The sequence below is a fragment of the Scomber scombrus genome, chromosome 18 (assembly GCF_963691925.1).
Source record: "Scomber scombrus chromosome 18, fScoSco1.1, whole genome shotgun sequence".
NCBI lineage: Eukaryota > Metazoa > Chordata > Actinopteri > Scombriformes > Scombridae > Scomber > Scomber scombrus.
In genome coordinates this window covers 27,010,666-27,033,253 of record NC_084987.1, presented here as the reverse complement: position 1 = coordinate 27,033,253, position 22,588 = coordinate 27,010,666, and the positions used below count along the sequence as shown (strand labels likewise).

The 22,588-nt window shown below is 37.1% G+C and overlaps 1 protein-coding gene across 1 annotated transcript in view; it reads right to left on the bottom strand.

Moving 5' to 3' along the window:
• si:dkeyp-72e1.9 (syntaxin-binding protein 4) overlaps positions 1-20,514 on the bottom strand; it is an 87,653-nt gene extending 67,139 nt beyond the window's left edge. The window contains exon 1 of the mRNA XM_062439373.1: positions 20,450-20,514. Coding sequence (XP_062295357.1) covers positions 20,450-20,514 — 65 coding nt within the window. The remainder of the gene's footprint in view (positions 1-20,449) is intronic.
• Positions 20,515-22,588: the final 2,074 nt, after the last annotated feature.

Here is a 22,588-nt window from a genome sequence, read left to right as displayed (position 1 = left end):
TTTATAGCACAGCCAATCAAATGTGAGCTGAGAGGATTCATCACATCGCATTGTTTTAATATATTTGAACAAGGTTAACTGACTGTAATACTGACGTTTACTGGCTTTTTTTTCTTCTGCATAATGTCCAGCACATGCATGCATCATTCCATTTCAATCTCTATTTGAATTCCACATAGAAAATGCAGACACCATCTGTAACAATGAAATCTACTACATAAAGAGGCATATACAGAAATGAATGACATAAATGGAATATACAATGGAAAATGCTGCAACAATTTGGAGGTATCAAACTGTCCTCGTGCAGCTGTGATCAGAGGAACACTTGTACTGCTTCAAACGTGCAACAAAAGCACATTCATGTTCAATGTTGACATTATTTGTGAGCCAAAGGAATTACTTGAGTTGCATACGAAGCAGTTTGTGTCTTTCATCATCCTGACAGCCTTTCAGAGGGACATGACTCTCTCAGCCAGGACCAATAGCCTTACATTCATCAGCAGCTTCTTTTCTCTGTCATACATGTTTGAATGGTTTAGCTTGTTAACGTGTTTAAAAAAAAAAAAAAAAAAAAAAAAAAGACAATCCAATCTTTAGGGGTAAGTCACTGAAATTCTCTCAATGAGCATTTGATTTTGGCGACTTGTGTTTACTTTGATCAGCTGCTGGATTACATAACATATGAAATCCCACATTTAAAAAAAAAAAAAATCTAATACCTAGAGAAGCTTAGCAGTTCTTCAAAGCGTCGTTGGAAGATGCTTTGAAGAACTGAAGGGCGCTTTAAACCCCAAACCAAAAGAGCAGAAGGCTGCAGGGTGTCACCATATTCACTGAATACTCTATCCAGCATCCAGCATTCTATTTGGTCACATATTTTCAGTTGCCTGAGTCTTGGAATATTTTGAACTTCTTTCTGTACATTTGCATATATAAAAATGTGTATCGGCTGCACGCACACACACACACACTCACACACACACACACACACACACACACACACACACACACACACACACACACACACACACACACACACACACACACACACACAAATTAATTTTATTCTATTTTTGAATACTGTGGCTCACATTAGGAAATGTCTAGTTAAAAGAAATGTGTATAGGGTGTTTTTACAACTCGAATGTAAAAAAAAAAAGAAGAAAAAAAAGAAAAGGGTCAAATTGGGTTAAAACTGCATTCATTGATTTTTGGCCACTTATGGGAAGCAGAGCAAGATGAAAAAAACATTAATATTTATCAAATGTTTACAGTATTACAGTTGATATGGTGAACATGTTATTTACACATCCAGCAGACACAGAGCAACACTATCATTTGGAGTTATGTAAGTCCAATATACACTTTTAGCTCTGGTTTATTATCCACCAACTCCTGAGAAAACTCCCACTTTCTACTGACTTATTTGAAGGCAGTGCTATATTTGATGTAATGGGAAAGATGCTGACTTGTAATTCCTCCTGATCTAAAACATGTTTGAAAGGAACAAAGGGCAATTTTAAGACTGGGTAGGTAACACTGCTGCCTTCATCAAGCTGTTAAAGCTGACTTTATGTCATTTAGACATACTGCAGGTGTCTTCTACATTAATGTTCCTCACAGATGTATTCACACGTTTACAGAGCCTAATGCTCACAGGGGATTTGTCAGCTGGTGCCCTGAGATAAAGTCATATCACTGCTGGACAACAAAAGTGAGTTGAAATCACTGAAGCAACATTTTCAGTGAAGCTATAATAAATGACAGTGATGCCTCCTCTTCTCTGTAGTCAACTATCTAATGCATTTGATCTATTTGATCATTTATTAAGTAAAGAATTCTGCTGCCATACTTTATTAAGTCTGACATTACCCAAGCATACAATCTTTAATTCCTATTGTTCACATGCTACTGTATATCTACTGCATTTATTCATCAATGCAGGTGATATGAATAAAAACTGTAAATGGAACACAGCTGGTCTGATTATTATTGCAGTTACATGACCTTTTTAACCTCTTTTGCCCCATTTTCACTGCAAGGGGTTAAATGATCTTTATTTCCTTATTGTCAAATCAGCATATTCATTATGTTTAATCATTTATGAAACACAGTTTACTTTAATTCATTTTCTTTTTCATGGTCTCTCTGTTCATTCATTATGCTGCTGTAACCTTTACAGTAAGTTCATCTCACAGCATCTCTTTCAAACGTCTGTAGTGACTTTTACATAAAAGTGACCAGGATGAGACCCAAGAGGAGCACGTCTGAAAGGGACATTCATGGTGTGGGCCAGCAACTCTCAGTGAAGCTGCTACAACCCCTGCAATTCTATGCAGAGTGTTTAAATAATGTAATATTTGAATATCATTCATTGAATTGCAGTGGAATTGTATTGTGAAGAAGGGATCATATTGTATTTGTCATTTTTACTAAATCCAGATTTCTGAATAAATGACTTCAAGCTAAATCTAATGAGACTAACAAACAGTGTTGGGTGTGATGCATTACAATGTAACCACATGTAATCACATTACATTTATCTGTAACGCAGTAATGTAACACGTTACAGTGTCTACATTCAGTAATCACATTACAGATACTAAACAAACAAATATGATGTTACTTGTGTTACAGTGTTCTTCAATTATTATGTATAATATACCAATAATAGTGAACTGACTATATAATATAATATAATATAATATATAATATAATATAATATAATATAATATATAATATATAATATATAATATATAATATATAATATAATATATAATATATAATATATAATATAATATAATATAATATAATATATAATATAATATAATATAATATAATATAATATAATATAATATATAATATAATATATAATATAATATATAATAGTGAACAGACTATATAATATAATATATAATATACCGATAATAGTGAACTGACTATATAATATAATATAATATAATATAATATAATATAATATATAATATAATATAATATAATATAATATAATATATAATATATAATATAATATAATATAATATAATATATAATATATAATATAATATATAATATAATAGATAATAGTGAACTGACTATATAATATAATAGATAATATAATAGATAATAGTGAACAGACTATATAATATAATATATAATATAATAGATAATATAATAGATAATAGTGAAAGGACTATATAATATAATATATAATATAATAGATAATAGTGAACTGACTATATAATATAATATATAATATAATATATAATATAATAGATATTAGTGAACTGTCTATATAATATAATATATAATATAATATATAATATAATAGATAATAGTGAACGGACTGTATAATATAATATAATATATAATATATAATATAATAGATAATAGTGAACTGTCTATATAATATAATATATTACATTATAATGCGTTACACCCAACACTGGTCAGTATATTATTTTATTTGTTGTTTGTTTGTTTTACACAACATTGCAGGCGTTGCTAAGCAGTAACGCAAAGCTAATGTAACAAGTGATTACCTTCCACAGTGAGTAATTAAGTAAAGTAACACATTTACTTTTTTTGGAAGTAATGTGTAATACATTACATTTTTTGAGTTTTGATCACAACACTGCTTAGAAAATAAATGATTAGAGGTTTTGCTTTAAATGTGTAGAGTCTCCCTATTTAGCAGTTGAAAGCAGGACATTTATTATTGAAATGAATTGTGTTAAACAGCAGGAAATCACTAAATGATCCTTTAAATGACTCCTAGGATCAGCATGTAAACATGCCAGCACTGTGTCTCTCTTAGAGGAATACATCTGAATAATGTGCATTCATCACAGATGCGTGCACTGTGTTACTAGAATATAAAACTGTATAAATTATCTCATATACACATAGCCTAATAGCATTACTCTGTGTATTAATAGCACCCCAATGACACACGCACACACACACACACACACACACACACACACACACACACACACACACACACACACACACACACACACACACACACACACACACACACACACACACACACACACACACACTTTTCTCCTCAGACGCACAGATGTATTCTCTTCTTCTTTTCTTCTATTTGGCAGCCATAGCAACAACCATTTGCCTCAGAACTTTAATCACTAAATCTGCACAGTTGGTCGTTATCAGATTATGGGATAATCCAAACCACACTGAGAAATCAAACAGGCCCGGACCCAATCACAGACACGCACGCACGCACGCACGCACGTACACATGTGTGTGTGTGTGTATGTGTGTTTGGGACCGGGGCTGTTTGATGATAATCACTGTGAAGACTTTGCAGTTACAAGGCTGCCCTCTATAGAAGAGGAAGGGAAGCTGCATGTTGAGCGTAACAGGTCCACAACATCCAGCGTTCCCTCTAGAGGTTTCAGGACTCCATGTAGAGGTTTCAGTGAGACCAGCAGCATGAGGACATTTTCTTCCTAACAAACAGTTCTGTTAACATTCAGTGTTTTCCTGTGTGGGTGGGGATGCTTGTGCTGAGCTGAGCCTTGAGCAATCATCATGCTGGCATGGTGTAAGTGGGGAAGTCTTTTCATGTGAAGCAATATGAAATGTTAATATGGTTGAAACAGAAGAAACCAGCAGTTACAAACACGAACAAAGGAGTGAAACGAGATCGCACACTACAGAGATTTAGTTAGAAGCATCTCAAGTCGACCTCATTTTACCCTGATATCATGCAGGACAACAACAGCGCGGCTCAAGCCCTGCTACCCCCTGCTGAGAGGACGTGGGCGTTCATTGCTTGGCGGCCAGTCAACTCAAATTGTTGCCAGGGTTGTGTATTGTGACGCCCCCCACATGCTCTGGAGCGTGCACGTGTGTCCTTGTGCTAGTACAGGGGACGAGCTCATTAAAACATTGCTCCACAGCGCTAACAGCGGTCAATAAGTCCACAGATAGTTACACAGCCACGACCACACTGGTGGGTTTATTATGTGTTAGGTTATGTGATCATTTTGACTATATCATTTTAACATGACTTCAAAAGTTAAGCTGCTATTAATTCCATTTGAAATCAGATAGTGGTTTGAGAGAGAAAAACAGATATTATATAGATATTACAGGGCTCTACAGTATGTCTCTATAGGATGTACTAAGTGATTTTCTATAGGAATAATACAGAGATATTACAGGGCTTGCATTTTCTTCATGGGTTGCAGCTGCAGTTGGTAATAATAATGATGTTGTCATCAAAAAATAATTATTCTGTGATCTTGACAATTCAAAATAATTAAACCTGTGGCCTCTTTGGCCTTTTGTATGGATAAACAAGCAAATAAAAAAAAAATCAAAGACTTCTCCTTCCTCTGAAATATTCATTAAAACATATTAACAAGTCTCTTTCAGCTTTTGCATATTTCAAGGATAAAAAAAAAAAACACACCAGCACCGTGTTGCTATACAGATGATTACGAGAGATTCGCCCGGTATTGTTTTATCAATGTTTCCTCTGCCTGCGTTCATTTTCAAAGTTGATTTATTTCGTTTTTTTAATTTGTTAGAATGTCGGCGTTTGATGTAGAGAGAAGGAAGACGACGTTGCGTTATACAGTGTGACTCTCATGTACTCTTGACCTTCCCAGTATTAACTGAGGAACAACACATTTCTAAAAGGATCTCAGACAAAAAGGATTATGACGTACATTGTCCTCAAGTCAGCCCTCATTCAGAAGTTGCACTGACTGAGGTAAGAGATAGCAACCAGCCACCAAACATTTATGTCTGGAAGGGATTATGACATTTTAAAATATTAAAGCTTTGAGAACTAAAAGAAGTAGTTTCCCTCCTGAAGATGTTTTGAAGAATCAAGAATCAAATATCAGCCCAACTCTTGCTCCAAAACTTGTGGGTGTCATGATTCATGACTGACTAAACTTTAAGGTTCACATGGCTTTGATTGCTTGGTCATGTCCATTTGCTTTGCACAACATCAGCAACATTAGACCCTAATTGTGTGAGCATGCAGCACAATTCCTGGTACAAACTTTTTGCAATAGCACATATTGGCTACTGCAACTCCGTACAGGTAAGTCTCCCCACATGTACATTCAAGACTCTGCAGATGATCCAGAACGTGGCGTCATGGCTGGTCTTCCGCTAGCCCGAAACAGCAAATGTTCCCCCCCCCACTGTTCACATCCTTCCACTGGCTCTCAGTACTGCCTGCATTCAATTGAAAACCATGACCCTCGCTTACAAAACAAGCAATTCAAACAGCTCCTGTTTCTTCTTTAAGGTGTACCCGTCTCGCTCATTACACTCTGAAAGGTGTCTGGTGTTATTACCATCATAAGAAAAAGTTAAAGACCAATACATTCTATTCACTATGCATTACATCCCCTTTCATACTCCTCATGTTGTTCTCTTCCTTGTGTGTTGTCTCTTTGGATAAACTTGTCAGCTAAATGCAATTATAACATTGTGACATTATTGTGTGTGTGTGTGTGTGTGTGTGTGTGTGTGTGTGTATGTGTGTGTGTGTGTGTGTGTGTGTGTGTGTGTGTGTGTGTGTGTGTGTGTGTGTGTGTGTGTGTGTGTGTGTGTGTGTGTGTGTGTACTAGGTATTCCTAATGTTGTGGGGACTTAAATCTGTTCACACAGTTATGTTATGGGGACTCGCCTGTCTTATGGGGACAAAAAGCAAGTCCCCTTAAGGTAAATGATTTATTTTAGGGTGAAGACTTGATTTAAAGTTAATATAAGTTTAGGGTTATGTTAAGTGTAGGATAAGGGTTAAGATTAGGCATGTAGTGGTTATGGTTACGGTTAGGATAAGTGTCCAGTAAATGAATGTAAGTCAATGTAATGTCCCCTGAAGTGATGGAAACATGGTTTGTGTGTGTGTGTGTGTGTGTGTGTGTGTGTGTGTGTGTGTGTGTGTGTGTGTGTGTGTGTGTGTGTGTGTGTGTGTGTGTGTGTGTGTGTGTGTGTGTGTGTGTGTGTGTGCATATGTGAGTAATTGTGATTCTCTGTATTTCAGGGTTTTGGGCTACGTATAAAATGTGTGCATGGGTGAGGATAATATAATACATTTGATGACAGCTGAATGTGATTGCAAGTCAGTGGCTGAACAATTTAAGCAGACCAAATTCTACGTAATTGGATTTGTGAAAGGGGCTGAAAGGTTATTTGTATTGTGTAAAAATCTAAAGTTTATTAATAAACCATTCTAAAATTAAAAGCAAGCTGGATGGATACATGTTGAGAGGAGACAACATGAATTAGAGATTGTAGCTGCTCTGTTTAATTTCCTGTGAGTACCTTCACTTTTTTTTTTTTTTTTTTTTTACACTGCCATGTAATCGGATCAGAGGGAGGGTAAAGCAGGAGTGATGTGATGAACAGAGAAACCACGCTTGAAATCTGAAGACTTGAGATACACAATGTAACTACAATCAATCCCAATGACGGTGCTTCATTTTACATTTTACACTGTTTGATATTATCCAGGCTGTAGGGCTTTACAGCTTTAGGGGAACTTTATTGATCCCCCTAGAGACAAATTCAAAGTTGACACAACAGTATTCTTTAAAAGTGATTTTAAAAAAAATAAAATACTATATACAATAAAAACAATCTCCAAATACTATATACAATAAAGAATAAATATAGTATATACATGTGATCCAGAGCAATCTTTAATGTATCACAGCAGTTATTCACGTGGTAATATGTATGCTACAGTAGCCTCCAGAGAAAGGTTCAAACTTTTTGTCATCAATTAAACGCAACACAGCAAACCTGGCAATTCATACCACAGAAAATATGTTAAAATAAGCTCTGCATGGATGTTTGTTTCAATACACAATGAATATTCTGAATGTTCTCAGGACATCTTGTTTGTCATTAGTCAGTGTTTCTAATGTAACTGCATTACCCACTAATGTTAGGTAGGGTTGGTATTAATACAATGAAGCTGGCTCTACCCAAACATTGTTCTACTTGACTTGACTCCAGCTGAGTCTTTTTGTTAGGTTGCTATCATTTGAGCTGTCACCCTGACAGAACACAGTCTCTGAAGAGTGCAACCCATTATGATACTAGATGTTGGTGCAACAGTACAGATCTTATTCTAAAAGGCAGTAACTGTGTAATGTTTACTGGAGATGGGCAACATTTACCATTTAGTTGAAACAGGACAGCAACAGTCACAATTCTTCATTCATTCACCCTCAACTGACTTATGAGTAAAGGCTTCATTCATAATAGTGAATACATCTCCCATTCCATAACTGTTCAATTCAATTTTTAATTTTATTGTTGTATATATTTGTTTTTATTTGTTTGTTTTTTTTGTTTTTTTTCTATATCACTATTTTTTGAGCTGCTGTAACAATTAATTTCCCCCACTGTGGGATCAATAAATGTATCTTTATCTTTATCTTTTATCTTTAAATATGTGTTTCTGATCTGCTGGACAGCTCAGCTGATCTCTTGGCTCAGAGTTCACTTCTGTTAAAGTTTTCTCTGCAAATTCACGCGGCTGGTCAATACAAACACAGATGCATTATGTATGACATATAATGATATCTCATGATTTTACCAAAATACACACTTAAAGGTGCAGTATGTAGAATTTGAAAGGTGCAGTATGGCATCTAATGGATCAAACTTGGCAGAAAAGGAATATAATTTTCTTAAGTATGTTTTAAATATGTGTATAATCTTCCATGGACAGAATAACTAAACACTGGCCTTTCTTGTTTTTGTCCTACATCCTTGGAAGAGAAGGGTGAGGGAGGGGTTAGGGGTTCAACCTCACTACTACATACCAGTAAATCCTACACACTGCCTGCCCTAACTCTGAAATACAAGTAACATCATTACAAGTGACTGTATCATAAATGTGTAACTTATTCAAAAATCTCCCTGCCTTTTTTAAACGAGTTCAAATACAAACAAAAACGAAAGAATTGACTTCTAAGCTGCCACATCCTATTGGCAACATGGACATTAAAATGCATGAGTGAAGGCCCTCTCAATGACTTAATTAGCCTTCAGTTGAATGAAAGGCATTGAGCAGGTCTCAGCTAATTACAGCTGTTAGGGCACACACTACTATCCTCTCACTTCTAATGAAGAAACAAGAACAGGTCAAGTGTCTGACACCTTTGACACTCCTAAATAGACACAACAGACCAGTCAGCTACACAAGTGAGGAAACATCAATAGGTTGAGAGGCAGAGAGAAAAAATCAGCAACAACAAACTTCCCCCCGGGGGCTACATCCAGTCAGCATTTTGCTTCAGGATCCACATCAAAGGTGGAGAGAAAATCAAATCCAATGAAGTCATTCCCAGCAGATCGATGGTCACCGGGGGGAACGGGGGACGAGAGAGATCGATAAGGAGTGAATTGGAATCTTTTTACTGCTCATTGATTTTACCTGACGGGGGAAGAACGGAGCTGATTCTCACAGTGTCTGTTAAGAGTCTGCAGAATTTAACGGACAGCTACACAAGGACATCTAATGCTGAGAGGCATCGAGAAACATTTCCATCCAACAGTCACAACAGATTTAAAACCAAATGTAAGGTTCATGATCCACATGACAAAGGAAGCCAAATAAATATCCATACTGCTTGGATTATTACAGCATGGTGTAATACTAACTGTAGATATGTTGTGGTGGGACTAATGGGTTAGTTCAATAAAATCACAGGCTTATTTTCTCATCTACGTGTTCATGGCTGAATATTGTTTGAGATACAGTCGAGGTAAAGGAAATGAGTGATATTAATATATACCCCTGTTACTCTGTATAATCCACAGACCTCGCTGTCAATAGTTTTTGAGTCGGTGTGTAAATATAACAGTGTAGACATAAGGCTGGGGTTCATTTTAAATCACCAGCATGTTTCATATCAACAGTTTTGTTATCCCTTTATCGGGCCAGTGACTATATTTGGTAACTTCCATAAACATCCAAAATAGCCTCCCCATGCCTCTCTGTGAGGTTGTAGAACCATGTGGAGTTTTTATATATGGTAACTTCATTCACCTTGATTTGCAACATAAAAAATAAAAAAATCATGCAATATCCCCTAGTAACTCTCTAGGGTTGAAATTGCTTAGTATTTCAATGAGCGCCTTATAAAGGGTTATGACAAAAGACACGATATGAAGAAGGCGGGCTCAGTGCTGGGGAGGAGCCTTGACCGTCTGGAGACTGTGGTGGACAGGTGGATGCAGAACAAGCCCCCCCCCCCACTGTTTAATGCCTCAGTTGAGGGCAGGGGGTCCTGACTGGGGCCCATTCCATCCCCCACCCCTTTATCCCCACTCCGGCACTGGGCACTTTAACATGGACTTCTATTATTTATTCTACAGTACTCTACACACTTTTTTATATCAGAAATGATCACATTTTATCTCTTTTTACCATTTAAATATTTTAACTCAGTGGTTGGTTATTATTGTCTTTTGTTGTGTATTACTGTGTATGCATCTATGTGTATTTAAGCATGTGTGTATGTATGTATGGAGTACATGTGAGCTGCCTGCGAGATACCTGAATTTCCCAATGGGATTAATAAAGTATCAATCTATCTATTTATCTTTCTGATAGACTTAGGAGTAGAAAAAAGTGTTGCAGACTCTGGCTCCATATGCATTTATGTAGATAACGTTTCAGTCCTCAGGCACAGGACGAATTAAAACTCTTAACAAACAGTGACAGGAATTACAGCCAATCAAAACACTTTAACAGATTTGATTCACTGAAGGCCTCCTGATTGTTTTTGGAACAATTTCAACAGTGTTTCTTTGCCAGTGGGGGGGGGGGAAAGAGAAAGTACACAACATTACAATTTCCATAGAGGTCTGGTGTTGTGCTTATTGATGATAATCGGCCAGACAGTTAAGAATGGGAACAGAATGTATAATAATAACTACACAGCGAGCCGCCTCACTGCAGCTATCAAAAACTGAAACAGAAAAATGGCCACAAAAATTGCAACAAGTATTTATTGTGTAATCGTGTAGCTACCAAAGCTTCTGTGTTGACTGAAAATGATGAAAATAACATCCAACCACGCATCTAACATGAACACAGTGTCAAGCTATAGTCTGATTATCAGGCTTATTGTCACACAACAAAAAACACACAAACTATTCATCAAGAAAGTGATCATGAACCTGATGGCTTGTCTGAAATATCTTATAACACTGTATAACACTGATGGAATAAATACCACAAACTGTAAGATTATGCCATTATGTCCATATAAAGGACCTGATCATTCATACAGAACCAATACAGCTCACATTCTCTTCTGCCAACTATTGCTATTATATCATATGTCTCAAAGTGTTTTGCATAGCTGTAATGTAATGATTCAATTCACAAGTGATGGATTGCCAAGCATTCTAAGTATGTCTAACCAAAACCAGGCACTGCTGATCACTTAGACACACATACAGTATGGTTGTAGAGGTTGGGTCAGAATTGAAGGAACCATGAATGAAGCCAAATACAAAACTAAAAGCTGGTGCAAAGATTTACATTTCAACATAATGACCCAAAAGCAGCTAGTCAAGAGGCTTCCGGAAAAAATATCTGAATATCACTGAGTGACCCAGACTTGAACCCCACTAAGAATCTGTGGAGAGACCTAAAGATAAGAGTTCATAATGATTTTCATCCAGTCTGACAGAGGATGAATGGATCGGAATTAGACTGACTGCACTTTTGCAGGTGTGCACAGCTGGAAGAGGCACACCCGTTAGAGTTGTAATTACTATAAGAATAAAAGAGCCTTATTATACTATACTCTGAAGTTCCATCTGTATACTTAATAAGACATCTTTTTGTTTCATACAAAATCATTTGCAGACATTTCTAAACATACTGTCTCTTTGTTATTATAGGTTTATGTGTTTACTCATTGACTTAGAGGATCCTGTTCCCCATTCTTAAATCCCTTCATTGGCCTCCAATAGCATTTAGAATAAAGTTAAAATTGTCACTCTCACTTTGAAAGCACTACGTAGTCAGGCTCCTCAGTATGTAGCAGCTGGTGGATACACCCTATCCACCAGCTCGCTCCCTTAGGTCAAACATGCAAATCTGTTTCCACACACCTGCCTAAGGACCCCAGGTCTTGTTTAGTTTTTTTTACGCAGCTGGTCAATACAAACACAGATGCGTTATATATGAAATATAATGATATCTTTCAGGTCTAAACATGTACTGCTGAGGTGTTAGATCATTGAAATATTGATATCAAAATGTATTTTAAGTGTGTTGGTAGTATCTCAATTTGACACTAGCTCATGAATTTACCAAAATACACACTTAAAGGTGCAGTATGTAAAATTTGAAAGGTGCAGTATGACATCTAATGGATCAGACTTGGCAGAAATGGAATATCATTTTCTTAAGTATGTTTTAAATATGTATATTTAATTGAATTTTTACTTTATTGACTATATTACTTATGCTTGTTGTAAGTGTACTGTCTGGTTGCCTTGTGTTGCATGTGTCGCTTCCACTTGGAAAATGAAATTTAAAAAATGGTCATAAAAAAAATGCAGTTTTTGAAACTTGGACCAGAGAACACTAATTTACTTTCAAAAGAGGAACTCTTTGATAAAGCATAAATCTGATCTTATTGGCTTATCAAAGTTTGTTTTCATATAAAGCTGCAGAAAGATAAAATGTATGCTTCATTGGGAGTGTTTTTAATGCTATTTTTCAATTTTACAAGAGGAAAGACTACCAGGATGATGTCTGACTGGTTGCTTTGGCAAATGCATGCCTGCTTAACTTCCCCACCTCTGATAAATAGCATCTCTAAGCTTCTCTATAGAGAGCATGCAGGTCTGCCCCCTACCCTTTCACTAAGACAGTCCCAAAGGTTAGGTTATGCAATTGCAGCAGCAGAGAAAACAGCATGAGTGGGGTAAAAAAAATAAATGAATGAAAAAGCAGTTTTTTGCACTCCTCTATACTGCCAGGCTGCATTCTTCTTCTACGTTTATGCAATAATGACCTTGACTGAACAGGGAAAGAATAAAGGGCATATCATAATAACATGTCCCAGATAGGACAGTGGCAGATGTTAAGGCCAGGTGACTTAATGAGAGCATGTTGTTTTCATCTGTCACAGCAGAACTAAAGTGATGTTTGTTGCCACCAGAGGCCTGAATTCCACAGGACAGGAGTCAAGTAAATAAGCTGTCACTGTGTATCCAGTCACACCTGCAACCACTGTCACTGCTTTGGTTCAGATTCACTCAAGGACAACAAGTCAAATGAAAAAACAGTTATCTGTGAGGTTTTTGATCAAGGTTTATTTGAGAAAAGTTGACAAAATGATAGATCTTGAGAATAAAGAGGATTTTTCCCCCCCCCATTAACCCTCACATACTGTTCATATTCTAACCCATCACAGTATTTCCTCACATAATTAGTCTCTATACCAAACTTATGAAGCCCAAATCATTCATAAAGACCTCATCAGTCATAAATAAACATGATTTATCCTTAATGAAACTTTCAGAGAGCAGAGGGAGTTTTAAAAATGATATGGAAAACACTATATTATGATCTAATGTTACATAAAACATGAGAACAAAACTATTCCAACCAATTATCTAAAATTCTTCAAATTTTCGATGAATGTGTCAAATATATTTCTTTCTTTTTTTTATATACAGTATATATTCTGGGTCACAATAGAGGAGGATGCCAAATTTCAGACTAAAAGAAAAAGTATTTTCACAGCTTTAGATGTAAAAACGGCTCAAATCTGACTCCGAACAGTATGTAAAGGTTTTTAAAAAATGTATTTGAAAAATAATCACTATATCAACTTTTCACGTTTTGGGCACTGTCTGAATAGCCAACACTTTATTTGCCTAAACTTCAAGGAGGCATCACAGCTCCTCTCTTCTGTATGAACATGAATCTAGGTGTATAGTGTTCGTTCTAACAGGAGCAGCGAGTTGTGATTTGAATCAGAGGTGCAGCTGTCATCGTACACCTCGGTGTTAATGATCTTATTACTGACTGAAATCAGTAAGATATGTCCTACCATGAAGTGGGTCTGTAAACTGTAATGCAGAGAATTTTGGGTATAACGTTACTGTTAATCCAGCCAGAGATGGGAAGAGTCACTCATTCACATCTGATCCTAAATCCATCCTCCGGTCTGACCTCCCTCACCACCTGCCATACTGTTCTTCCAGCTCCTCTGACTTCTCCAGCCAATTATCAATGAAGCTGGCTTAAAAACTTCTGACCAGCCTCTGTCACATCTGTATTTAGTTCTGTTCCAATGTGAGGGGGGGATATTTCTCATCTGGCAGGCTGAGCCAGATTTTCCCCCGACTGTTGAGTAAAATCCTCCTGAAGCACACTGGTGACTTTCAATGAGCCACCTGACACAAAAATCTAAAAAAAACAATCATACTGTAGTCTCATGCAGGAATCCTGCTTCCATCATATCAGCTTTGAGTTCAACCGACAGCCTCGTATTTGAAATATAACAAATGGTCAATAATAGCGTGATGGTTTTGTGTAGCCTGAGCATCTAGAGCCAAAAGCAAAATGTGAAACACAAGTGGAAGAGACAGAGATAGAAAAAGAACAGGGTTTGCATTTAGCAGTGCGCTGTCTGTCTCACTGTCTCAGCATCCTGTTTGATCCATGCTGACAGCAGCAATGTGTGATTCATGGTACATGGTACAGGTTCCTGAGCTCTGCACATTGGTATTGTTCCCAATGTGGATAATAATAACAGTGAAATAACTGCTTCAAATGATGCAGCAAAGATTTGTATATAGAGATCACTCACTTCATTGCCTGAGCAGTGCTTTTGTATGTGTGTGCGTGTGTGTGTGTGTGTGTGTGTGTGTGTGTGTGTGTGTGTGTGTGTGTGTGTGTGTGTGTGTGTGTGTGTGTGTGTGTGTGTGTGTGTGTGTGTGTGTGTGCGTGTGTGTGTGTGTGTGTGTTGCAGGTGGATATTGTTCCACACAGCATTTTCCAACATCCGATATTGTACTTTGTTGAGTTCATTTGACTTGGTGTCATTCATCCCCAGTCATCATTTGACAAACAGCTGTGCAGTCAGGCTACAACAATGGTCATCCATTACATTTAATGCCAGCTGGTTTCACCTGAGTGATTTAGCTGGCTAACTTAACCTTGCTCTAGGGAAATTTCATTTCTGTACATATGTAACTACACCAGCGTATTAGGGCCATAAATGTAACAAAACATATCAAAAATACTGACCTGGAGGAGGAGGGGTAATATTTCGAGAAATTTCTGAGATTAAAGTTGTACATTTTCGAAAAAAAAACTTTGATATTCTCTAATATTATAAAGTCACAAACTAGCGAGAAAAAATTACAAGAAAAAAACTGGAAAAAAGGTGTTTTATTCTGCCGAGAGGTCACATCGCCTCACTTAGCAACACTGGAGAGACGTCACTTGTCATGCATTATGCCTGCCATGGAAGAACTGATCAAATATGTACTTTTCAGTTGGGTTTCTAATACATTTTGTTTTCTTCCTTGCTAATTTTTGACTTTATAATGTCAGAGAATATCTGAGATGTTTGTCATTGTACTCCACAGGAGAGGGGCGCGAGTGTTTAATGTTAACTGACCGGTGGATTTTCCAAAGATATACCGGTCTGAGCCCCTTCAGCCCTATAGTTTATACTTTACACATGTTCATGTATTATATGTATCTTCTGTCTGCTGTATGTCTGTTATTGGTGAGTCAAAGACAATTATACACCATGGTGGACAATAAAGGTCTATCTATTCTATTCATATAACACAATGTCAGACACCACATTACACATATGTACTGTAGCCCTCATGACGAACAAAAAATCCTATCATATTATAAAGAATTATTATAAAGTGCCTTTTCACATACTGTATGTAACTGATTTATTATCTATGACTGTCTGAACACATCTGTATGGTTTATAGTTCAATAAAGACTTCTTTTTTTTTAAACAGCTGGCTAACTTAACTGTCATCTGATGGCAGACTGATAAACTTTTAGGGTACATTTTTCTGTCTGGTCAGCATTTGACCCTGTGTTTACTTTCTTTGGGACAAGAGGTGAATGAGAGAGAGAATGGAGATGACAGAGGGAGAGAGAGAGCAGAGAGGTAAGGATGACCAGAGAAATGTACAGACAGGATATAATGCTGAATGCAAATAGACAAGAAGATAAGAAGATATGAGAGAGAGAGAAAGCAGGTTATAGAAAGAAAAAAGACACCAAAAGAGCACAGGAGACAGTCAGGAAAATGAGAGAGAGACACCAGACAAGTAGAGCAATGCTGAGGAAGAAAGATGACAAGAGGAGAGGAGAGACAGAGATAGAGAGAGAGATATGAGAGAGAGTGAGAGAGAGAGAGAGAGAGAGAGAGAGAGAGAGAGAGAGAGAGAGAGAGAGAGAGAGAGAGAGAGAGAGAGAGAGAGAAAGAGAGAGAGAGAGCTGATGACAGTCAAACAGACGCCTCTCTACATGATCCAGCCAAGTGGAAAAATAAACCACTAACAGATGAGGAGAAGTTCTGCCTTCTCAAAAATAAGTGGGTCAAACATCATTTTAATTACCCCAAAACAAATCTTGGTTAAAAGCAATTCCACTACAATGTAAAGTTGGAGTAGAAATATTCTTGGCTTAAATATCAGTGTAAAAGAAGGCTTTTAGCAATGTTGGGATTTTTGTTTTTTTCCCTCCAAATTCTTGCTGGATCTTGGCATTTCCTTCACAGTTACATATTGCAGCTTTAACCTGATTCTCATGTATCATTCCTTTACAGATAATGTATGTTACTGTCTGCAGATATGGTTAGAAGATGGTTGTTATCCAAGTTTTTGCTGGTAAATTAACCTTTTTTCACGGGGCCATATCCTCAAACTCTTGCAAGCTCATTTTTTGAACCTCAGTTTATATAAAATCCTGTGTATGACAATGGCTCTATGTATCACTGTACAGGTGTTTCACAGTGCAGAAGGACACTTAAGAATCCTAAATGAGGAAAAGTGGAATTGAAGGTAGAGAGAAGTAATTCTTTGCACTTGCAATTACTAAAAATATATTAAAATCATTTTTCTGTTAATCACCTAATCGTGAATAACAGTTCAAAATCAAACTATAAATCTGTAATCATGTAAGATGGTTTGGTAACCATGGCTACACATTTGCCAATCAGTACAAGAGCGCAGAAAAGGTGACAAGTGTTGAGCTTGTGTCGCACTCTATATGGATTCTAACTGTTCCTCATTTAAAATACAGCCACTACATAATAACATAATGTACACTGTGATGCTGCAGTGCTGATGTCTCTTTTTCATCCTGTTTCTACCTGTCCATCATTATTTATAACATATGAGTTCTAATCACTTCTTTCATCATGAGCTCTAAGTCACACCAGAGAAGATACTACGTCAGTTTCCGTGCAGCATGGAGCGTGACCTGCTGTCAGTCACAGGAAGTTTATGTATGCATGTAGCACTGATGATCACGATAACCTTGTCAGTCCATCACTTCACGCCTGCAGCTTTTTCTTTGTTTGTCAGTGTGAATATAAAACAGAACAGAACTAAAAGGCAGCAACGGATCACTGGACCACACTACAAGTTTAAAAGTAACCTCAGTGTCTGTCGTGAATCATAAGAATATATATGTTACTGAATAATACCATCCTCAAATAACATCATCATCATCATCATCATCAAACATCAGACCACAGTCTGACCTGTGGCAGCTGTTACACATTCAGTTATTGATCACTTTGCAGGGGAACCACCTAGTGGCTCATTGAGTACAAATAGAGAACTTTTGCATTAATTATCATAAGAATGCAAAAAAAAAAAAAAAAAGGAAATGCAAACCATGATCATGTTTTCTGAGACTGTCCTGTGATTAAAGACTATTTGAAAAGGATACATAATGCTTTACAAGTTATTTTTAAGCATTATATACCTCTGGAAATTAAGATAAAATACTTTGGCTCTATACATGAAGAACTGCCAAAAAGAGACAAATATTGAATAAATGCTCTGCTGGTGGCAAATAAAAAGACTCTTACCAGGAAATGGTTGTCCTAAGAAAGCCCAAATCTAAATGCATGGATGGAAATTACAGTGGACATTGAAGAAATGGTGAAATACTGCTGTAGAAAGATCACTTCTCACTGTTAACTGTTTTAGATTTTGTTTTTGTTTTTTTTGTTTTTTTTATGATTATTTCCTTAAAAAAAGAAGCCCTCTCTGATACTTTGCATTTACATGACTGTGTATTGTGTATCTCTGTAAAGGACTATTCAGAGACATACAACATTCTTGAACTAATGATAATTGTATACAATACCTGTATATATTATATGGATGCAAAGTGTCAATAAAGAAATGATTACAAAAAAAAACAGAATGCCAAAAAAGATGCACCAATTTCTCCACAACTGAAAAGAGTGAGTCATTATGGTTCCATATATTATATAACCACTACCACCAGCAAACAACCACATGAGAACAAATCAACCACAGCTTTCATTCTGACTGACAGATATGTAGCTTGGAGGCAGGTTAACCATCACAGATCACCATGTCTGATTCAAAGCTTGCCCATCTTTTTATTCACTACCATAGATTACTACTAGAGGACAAACCATGAACCATATTCAGTCACTCCTGCAAGGACTACTTCCTATAGGTATTCCTGTTAAACAGCTCACATTTTAAAATATGCAATATCACAAATTTAGGACTCACCACCTAAAAGTGAAAAAAAGATCCATGTAAATATCACATGCGTCTCATTCTCCTTTTTTCCACATGACTCAACTCTACTGGTGAGCCACACCTTATCGAATCCATTAAAAGTCAGGTTTCATTCCGACACTTGTCACAACTGATTTTTAAGCAACCCAGACAAACCGAACTCTCTCCTGACAGCGATGTGAAGCAGCAGCCTCTCATCTCTTATGAACCACAGAAGACTATTCAACATATCTCCAAACCTCCTGATCCTGTCTCTGCCTGCATCACACCTACCTGCTCTTAATGGTGGGGTTCATCCTGAGAGGAAACAGTCCCAGGTCTATGTCTCGGCTGTCAGGATTAAACTCTAGGGCTCCTGAAACGTAAATCAGAAAGTAGTCCCAGAGCTCTGGTAACTTCTGGGAGGAGAAAAGAATCATGAGGGAAACTTTAAGGGGTGGTTCTGTTTGTGGAAGAGAGCCCGCTGGCAAAAGACAAGTGTCATCCAGAGAGGGGGGCACCCAGCAGTGTTACATCACCTCCCCTAAGCTCGCCTTTAAGCGCTCCCAACTGACCCAACCCCAACAGTCCACTCAGCACCTACATTTAGCTGACTGACTCCTCCCCTTGAGACAAAACACAAGCACAACATGAACTCACTCTCTCCAAACTGCACTTTTTTTTTTTTTACCATGGGATCATTCGCATGTCATTCTTATTTATTTTAAAAGTGTATTAATTTCTGTGGAAAGTGATGCTTTATACAGTACTACATGTATTCTCAATTTGTTCCTTAACAGTGTGCCATGAAATGACATGTGGGATTTCAGTAATGTGCAAAAGATTATAAATAAACAATTCATTGTCATTTCATTATGCTTAATTGTGTCAATGCAATGTAAAAATGCCACTGAATATGACCTTTAAAAGGTTTCATCCTGCTGTATTTTATAATACACTAACTTGCACATACTATGCCTCACTGTCCATTAGTGTTACTTAATTAAAGTAATTAAATTGCTTAATCTGTAGGGTTTACATTGATTAGTTATGGACACAGGTGAAAAGAACAGGTATTACAATCACAGCTGATTTAGACTATAACACAGCTCTGCTAAAAAAAATATCCTTTTCCTTTTTTTTATTTTAAAGAGTTATTTAAAATATGTTATTTTGTAATCAGAGTCAGTATCACCTCAGATGACTGTCATGCCATCACCATCACTCACAATACGCATGTACACCACTTATTTATTATCAATTGATAGAACATTTTTATTTTAAAAACATGAACATTTTGCAGAACTAACACACACACACACACACACACACACACACACACACACATACAGCAGTAAGGATATTGAAAATGATCATAAAGGTCGTCTGGTAAATTCGTCACAGCCTACATGAGGATGCAACACTTTAATTCTAAATAATACGCACTTTGTAAATGCTCCACCTGTTCTGTATTTCTATGCCACATTTGATAGAAAGTTTAGCGTCTTATTTAAGCTATGTGTGAACCTATTGATCAAATGTCTTCAGTCGTGTTTAAGGCAACATATCATTTCCAAACTTTGTAATGAAGTTTTGTATCTGTTTCCCAGAGCAGAACCCCGCGCGCTGTTCACCTGTCACGTACCAGTAAATGAGAGACAGTCCGTCGAAACGCTCGAGCTCTCTCCCCCGCTGTTTCAGCAGAGACATATTATCCAAACGCAGTCCCGCTGTTCAGCCCCACACTGCTGCTACTGCTGCTGCTGCTGCTGCTTGCTCAGGTTTCACAGTACAAACACAGTGCCAACGTCCCATAAACGCATCACTGTGCCCGCTCTTCTCTTCAGCTGGCTTCGCGCTGCGCTCTGAGCCGCGTGCCTCCGCTGACTGCGTGGATGTGTCAGCACTCATTCAAATCAATGAGACGGGCGCTGCGCGCGCGCTCCGGCATGGTCGCTCTGCCGGCCCGATTCTAATCTGACCGACACGTGGACTTTTTTCCTCCTGACTGACCTTAACCCATCTGTTTGACAAAATTTCACAGTCTCTCCAGCAGCATCATACTTTTGACAACACGCACGGTCGCACGCACACACACGCACGCAAACACTGTTGCGCAGTTGACTCCTGGCTCAGTAAGGCTGTATTCAGGTCCAATTAAGAAAATCGCCGTTAACACATCCCATACTCTAACATACCCCCACCTTGTCTTCTCTACTTGTTGTTATGTAATAACAATGGTGTCATAATTCCATCATACTCTCTTCATTTCATAAACAAGTGCTGCTAGTGTTTTCTTTTATTAGAGGTTTAGTAATAATATTTTATTGATTGATACATTTTCTAATCAAAATGATCAACAATACACCTATAGCCTATATGGTTTATTCAGGAATTTTCTGTTGTTCTGGATGATATATTGTCCACTTTTTCAATGTTTTAAGGAAAAGAACAATCAGTCTCTGTAGTTGGATGCATCTGAAACTTGTTTTTTAAAGCATACTAAGAGCAAAAGTTAGGCAGTCAACTTTTTCAGCAAGATATTTCTACACGTTCTTCTCTCTTTTTTATATATATGTAACCAGAATTTATTAAGTCTTACTAAACATATTGTAAAACATATGCATATACATACCACGTGCATACACACAGACTTATATTCAGCCTATAAATAACCTTACATACACCTTCTTCTGTCTTATTATTCTGGCCCAATTTTATTCAATTCAGTTTTGTTTATATAGCACACTTTTTACACAGAGCAGGTGAAGACTTTACTCTTTATTTTTCAGACACCCAACATTCCCCCATGAGCAGCACTTGGTGACAGCGGCAAGGAAAACTTTGTAACTTTGTAAGTGAGGAGAAGAATTCTGAATTCTATTCTGGATTTTAAAGGGAGCCAGTGCAGTGAAGCTAAAAATATGATCTCTTTTCCCAAGTTTCTGTCAGTATACATGCAGCTACATTCTGGACCAACTAGAGAGTCTTTAGATAGTTGTTAGGGCAGACTGATATTACGGTTTAAGGAATGTAATAATCCAGGATAGAAGTAACAAATAGGTGGACTAGTTTTTCAGCATCATTTTGAGACAGGATGTGTCTGATTTCTTTGCAATGTTACGTAGATGAAAAAAGGCAGTCCTTGAAATTTGTTTTATGTGGCAGTTCAAGGACATGCTGATCAATGATAAGACAGATTCCTTATAGGGGTGCTAGAGGCCAGGGTAATGCCATTCAGCTATCCGCTAGTTATATAATTTGATAATGTGTGTTTGGGACCAGGCACAATAACTTCATATAACTGGTTTCATATGGCTTCATTGATAAATATAATAGAGTATCATCTGCATAACAATGAACATTTATGGAGTGTTTCTGAATAATATTACCTAAAAGAAGCATACAGTTAGGTCCACATATATTTGGACACTGATACAAGTTTTGTTATTTTACCTGTTTACCAAAACATATTCAAGTTACAGTAATATAATGAATATGGACTTAAAGTGCAGACTCTTAGCTTTATTTTAAGGTATTCACATCCAAATTGGAGGAGGAGTTTAGGAATTACAGCTCTTTAATATGTAGCTCCCTCTTTTTAAAGGGTCCAAGAGTAATTGGAGAATTGACTCAGAGGCTTCATGGACAGGTGTGGGAAATTCCTCCATGATTTCGTCATCAAATTAACGTTAAATGTTTGGAGTGGATTCCAGGTGTACTGTTTGCATTTGGAAGCTGTTGCTGTGAACCCACAACACAAAGGAGCTCTCAGTGCAGGCGA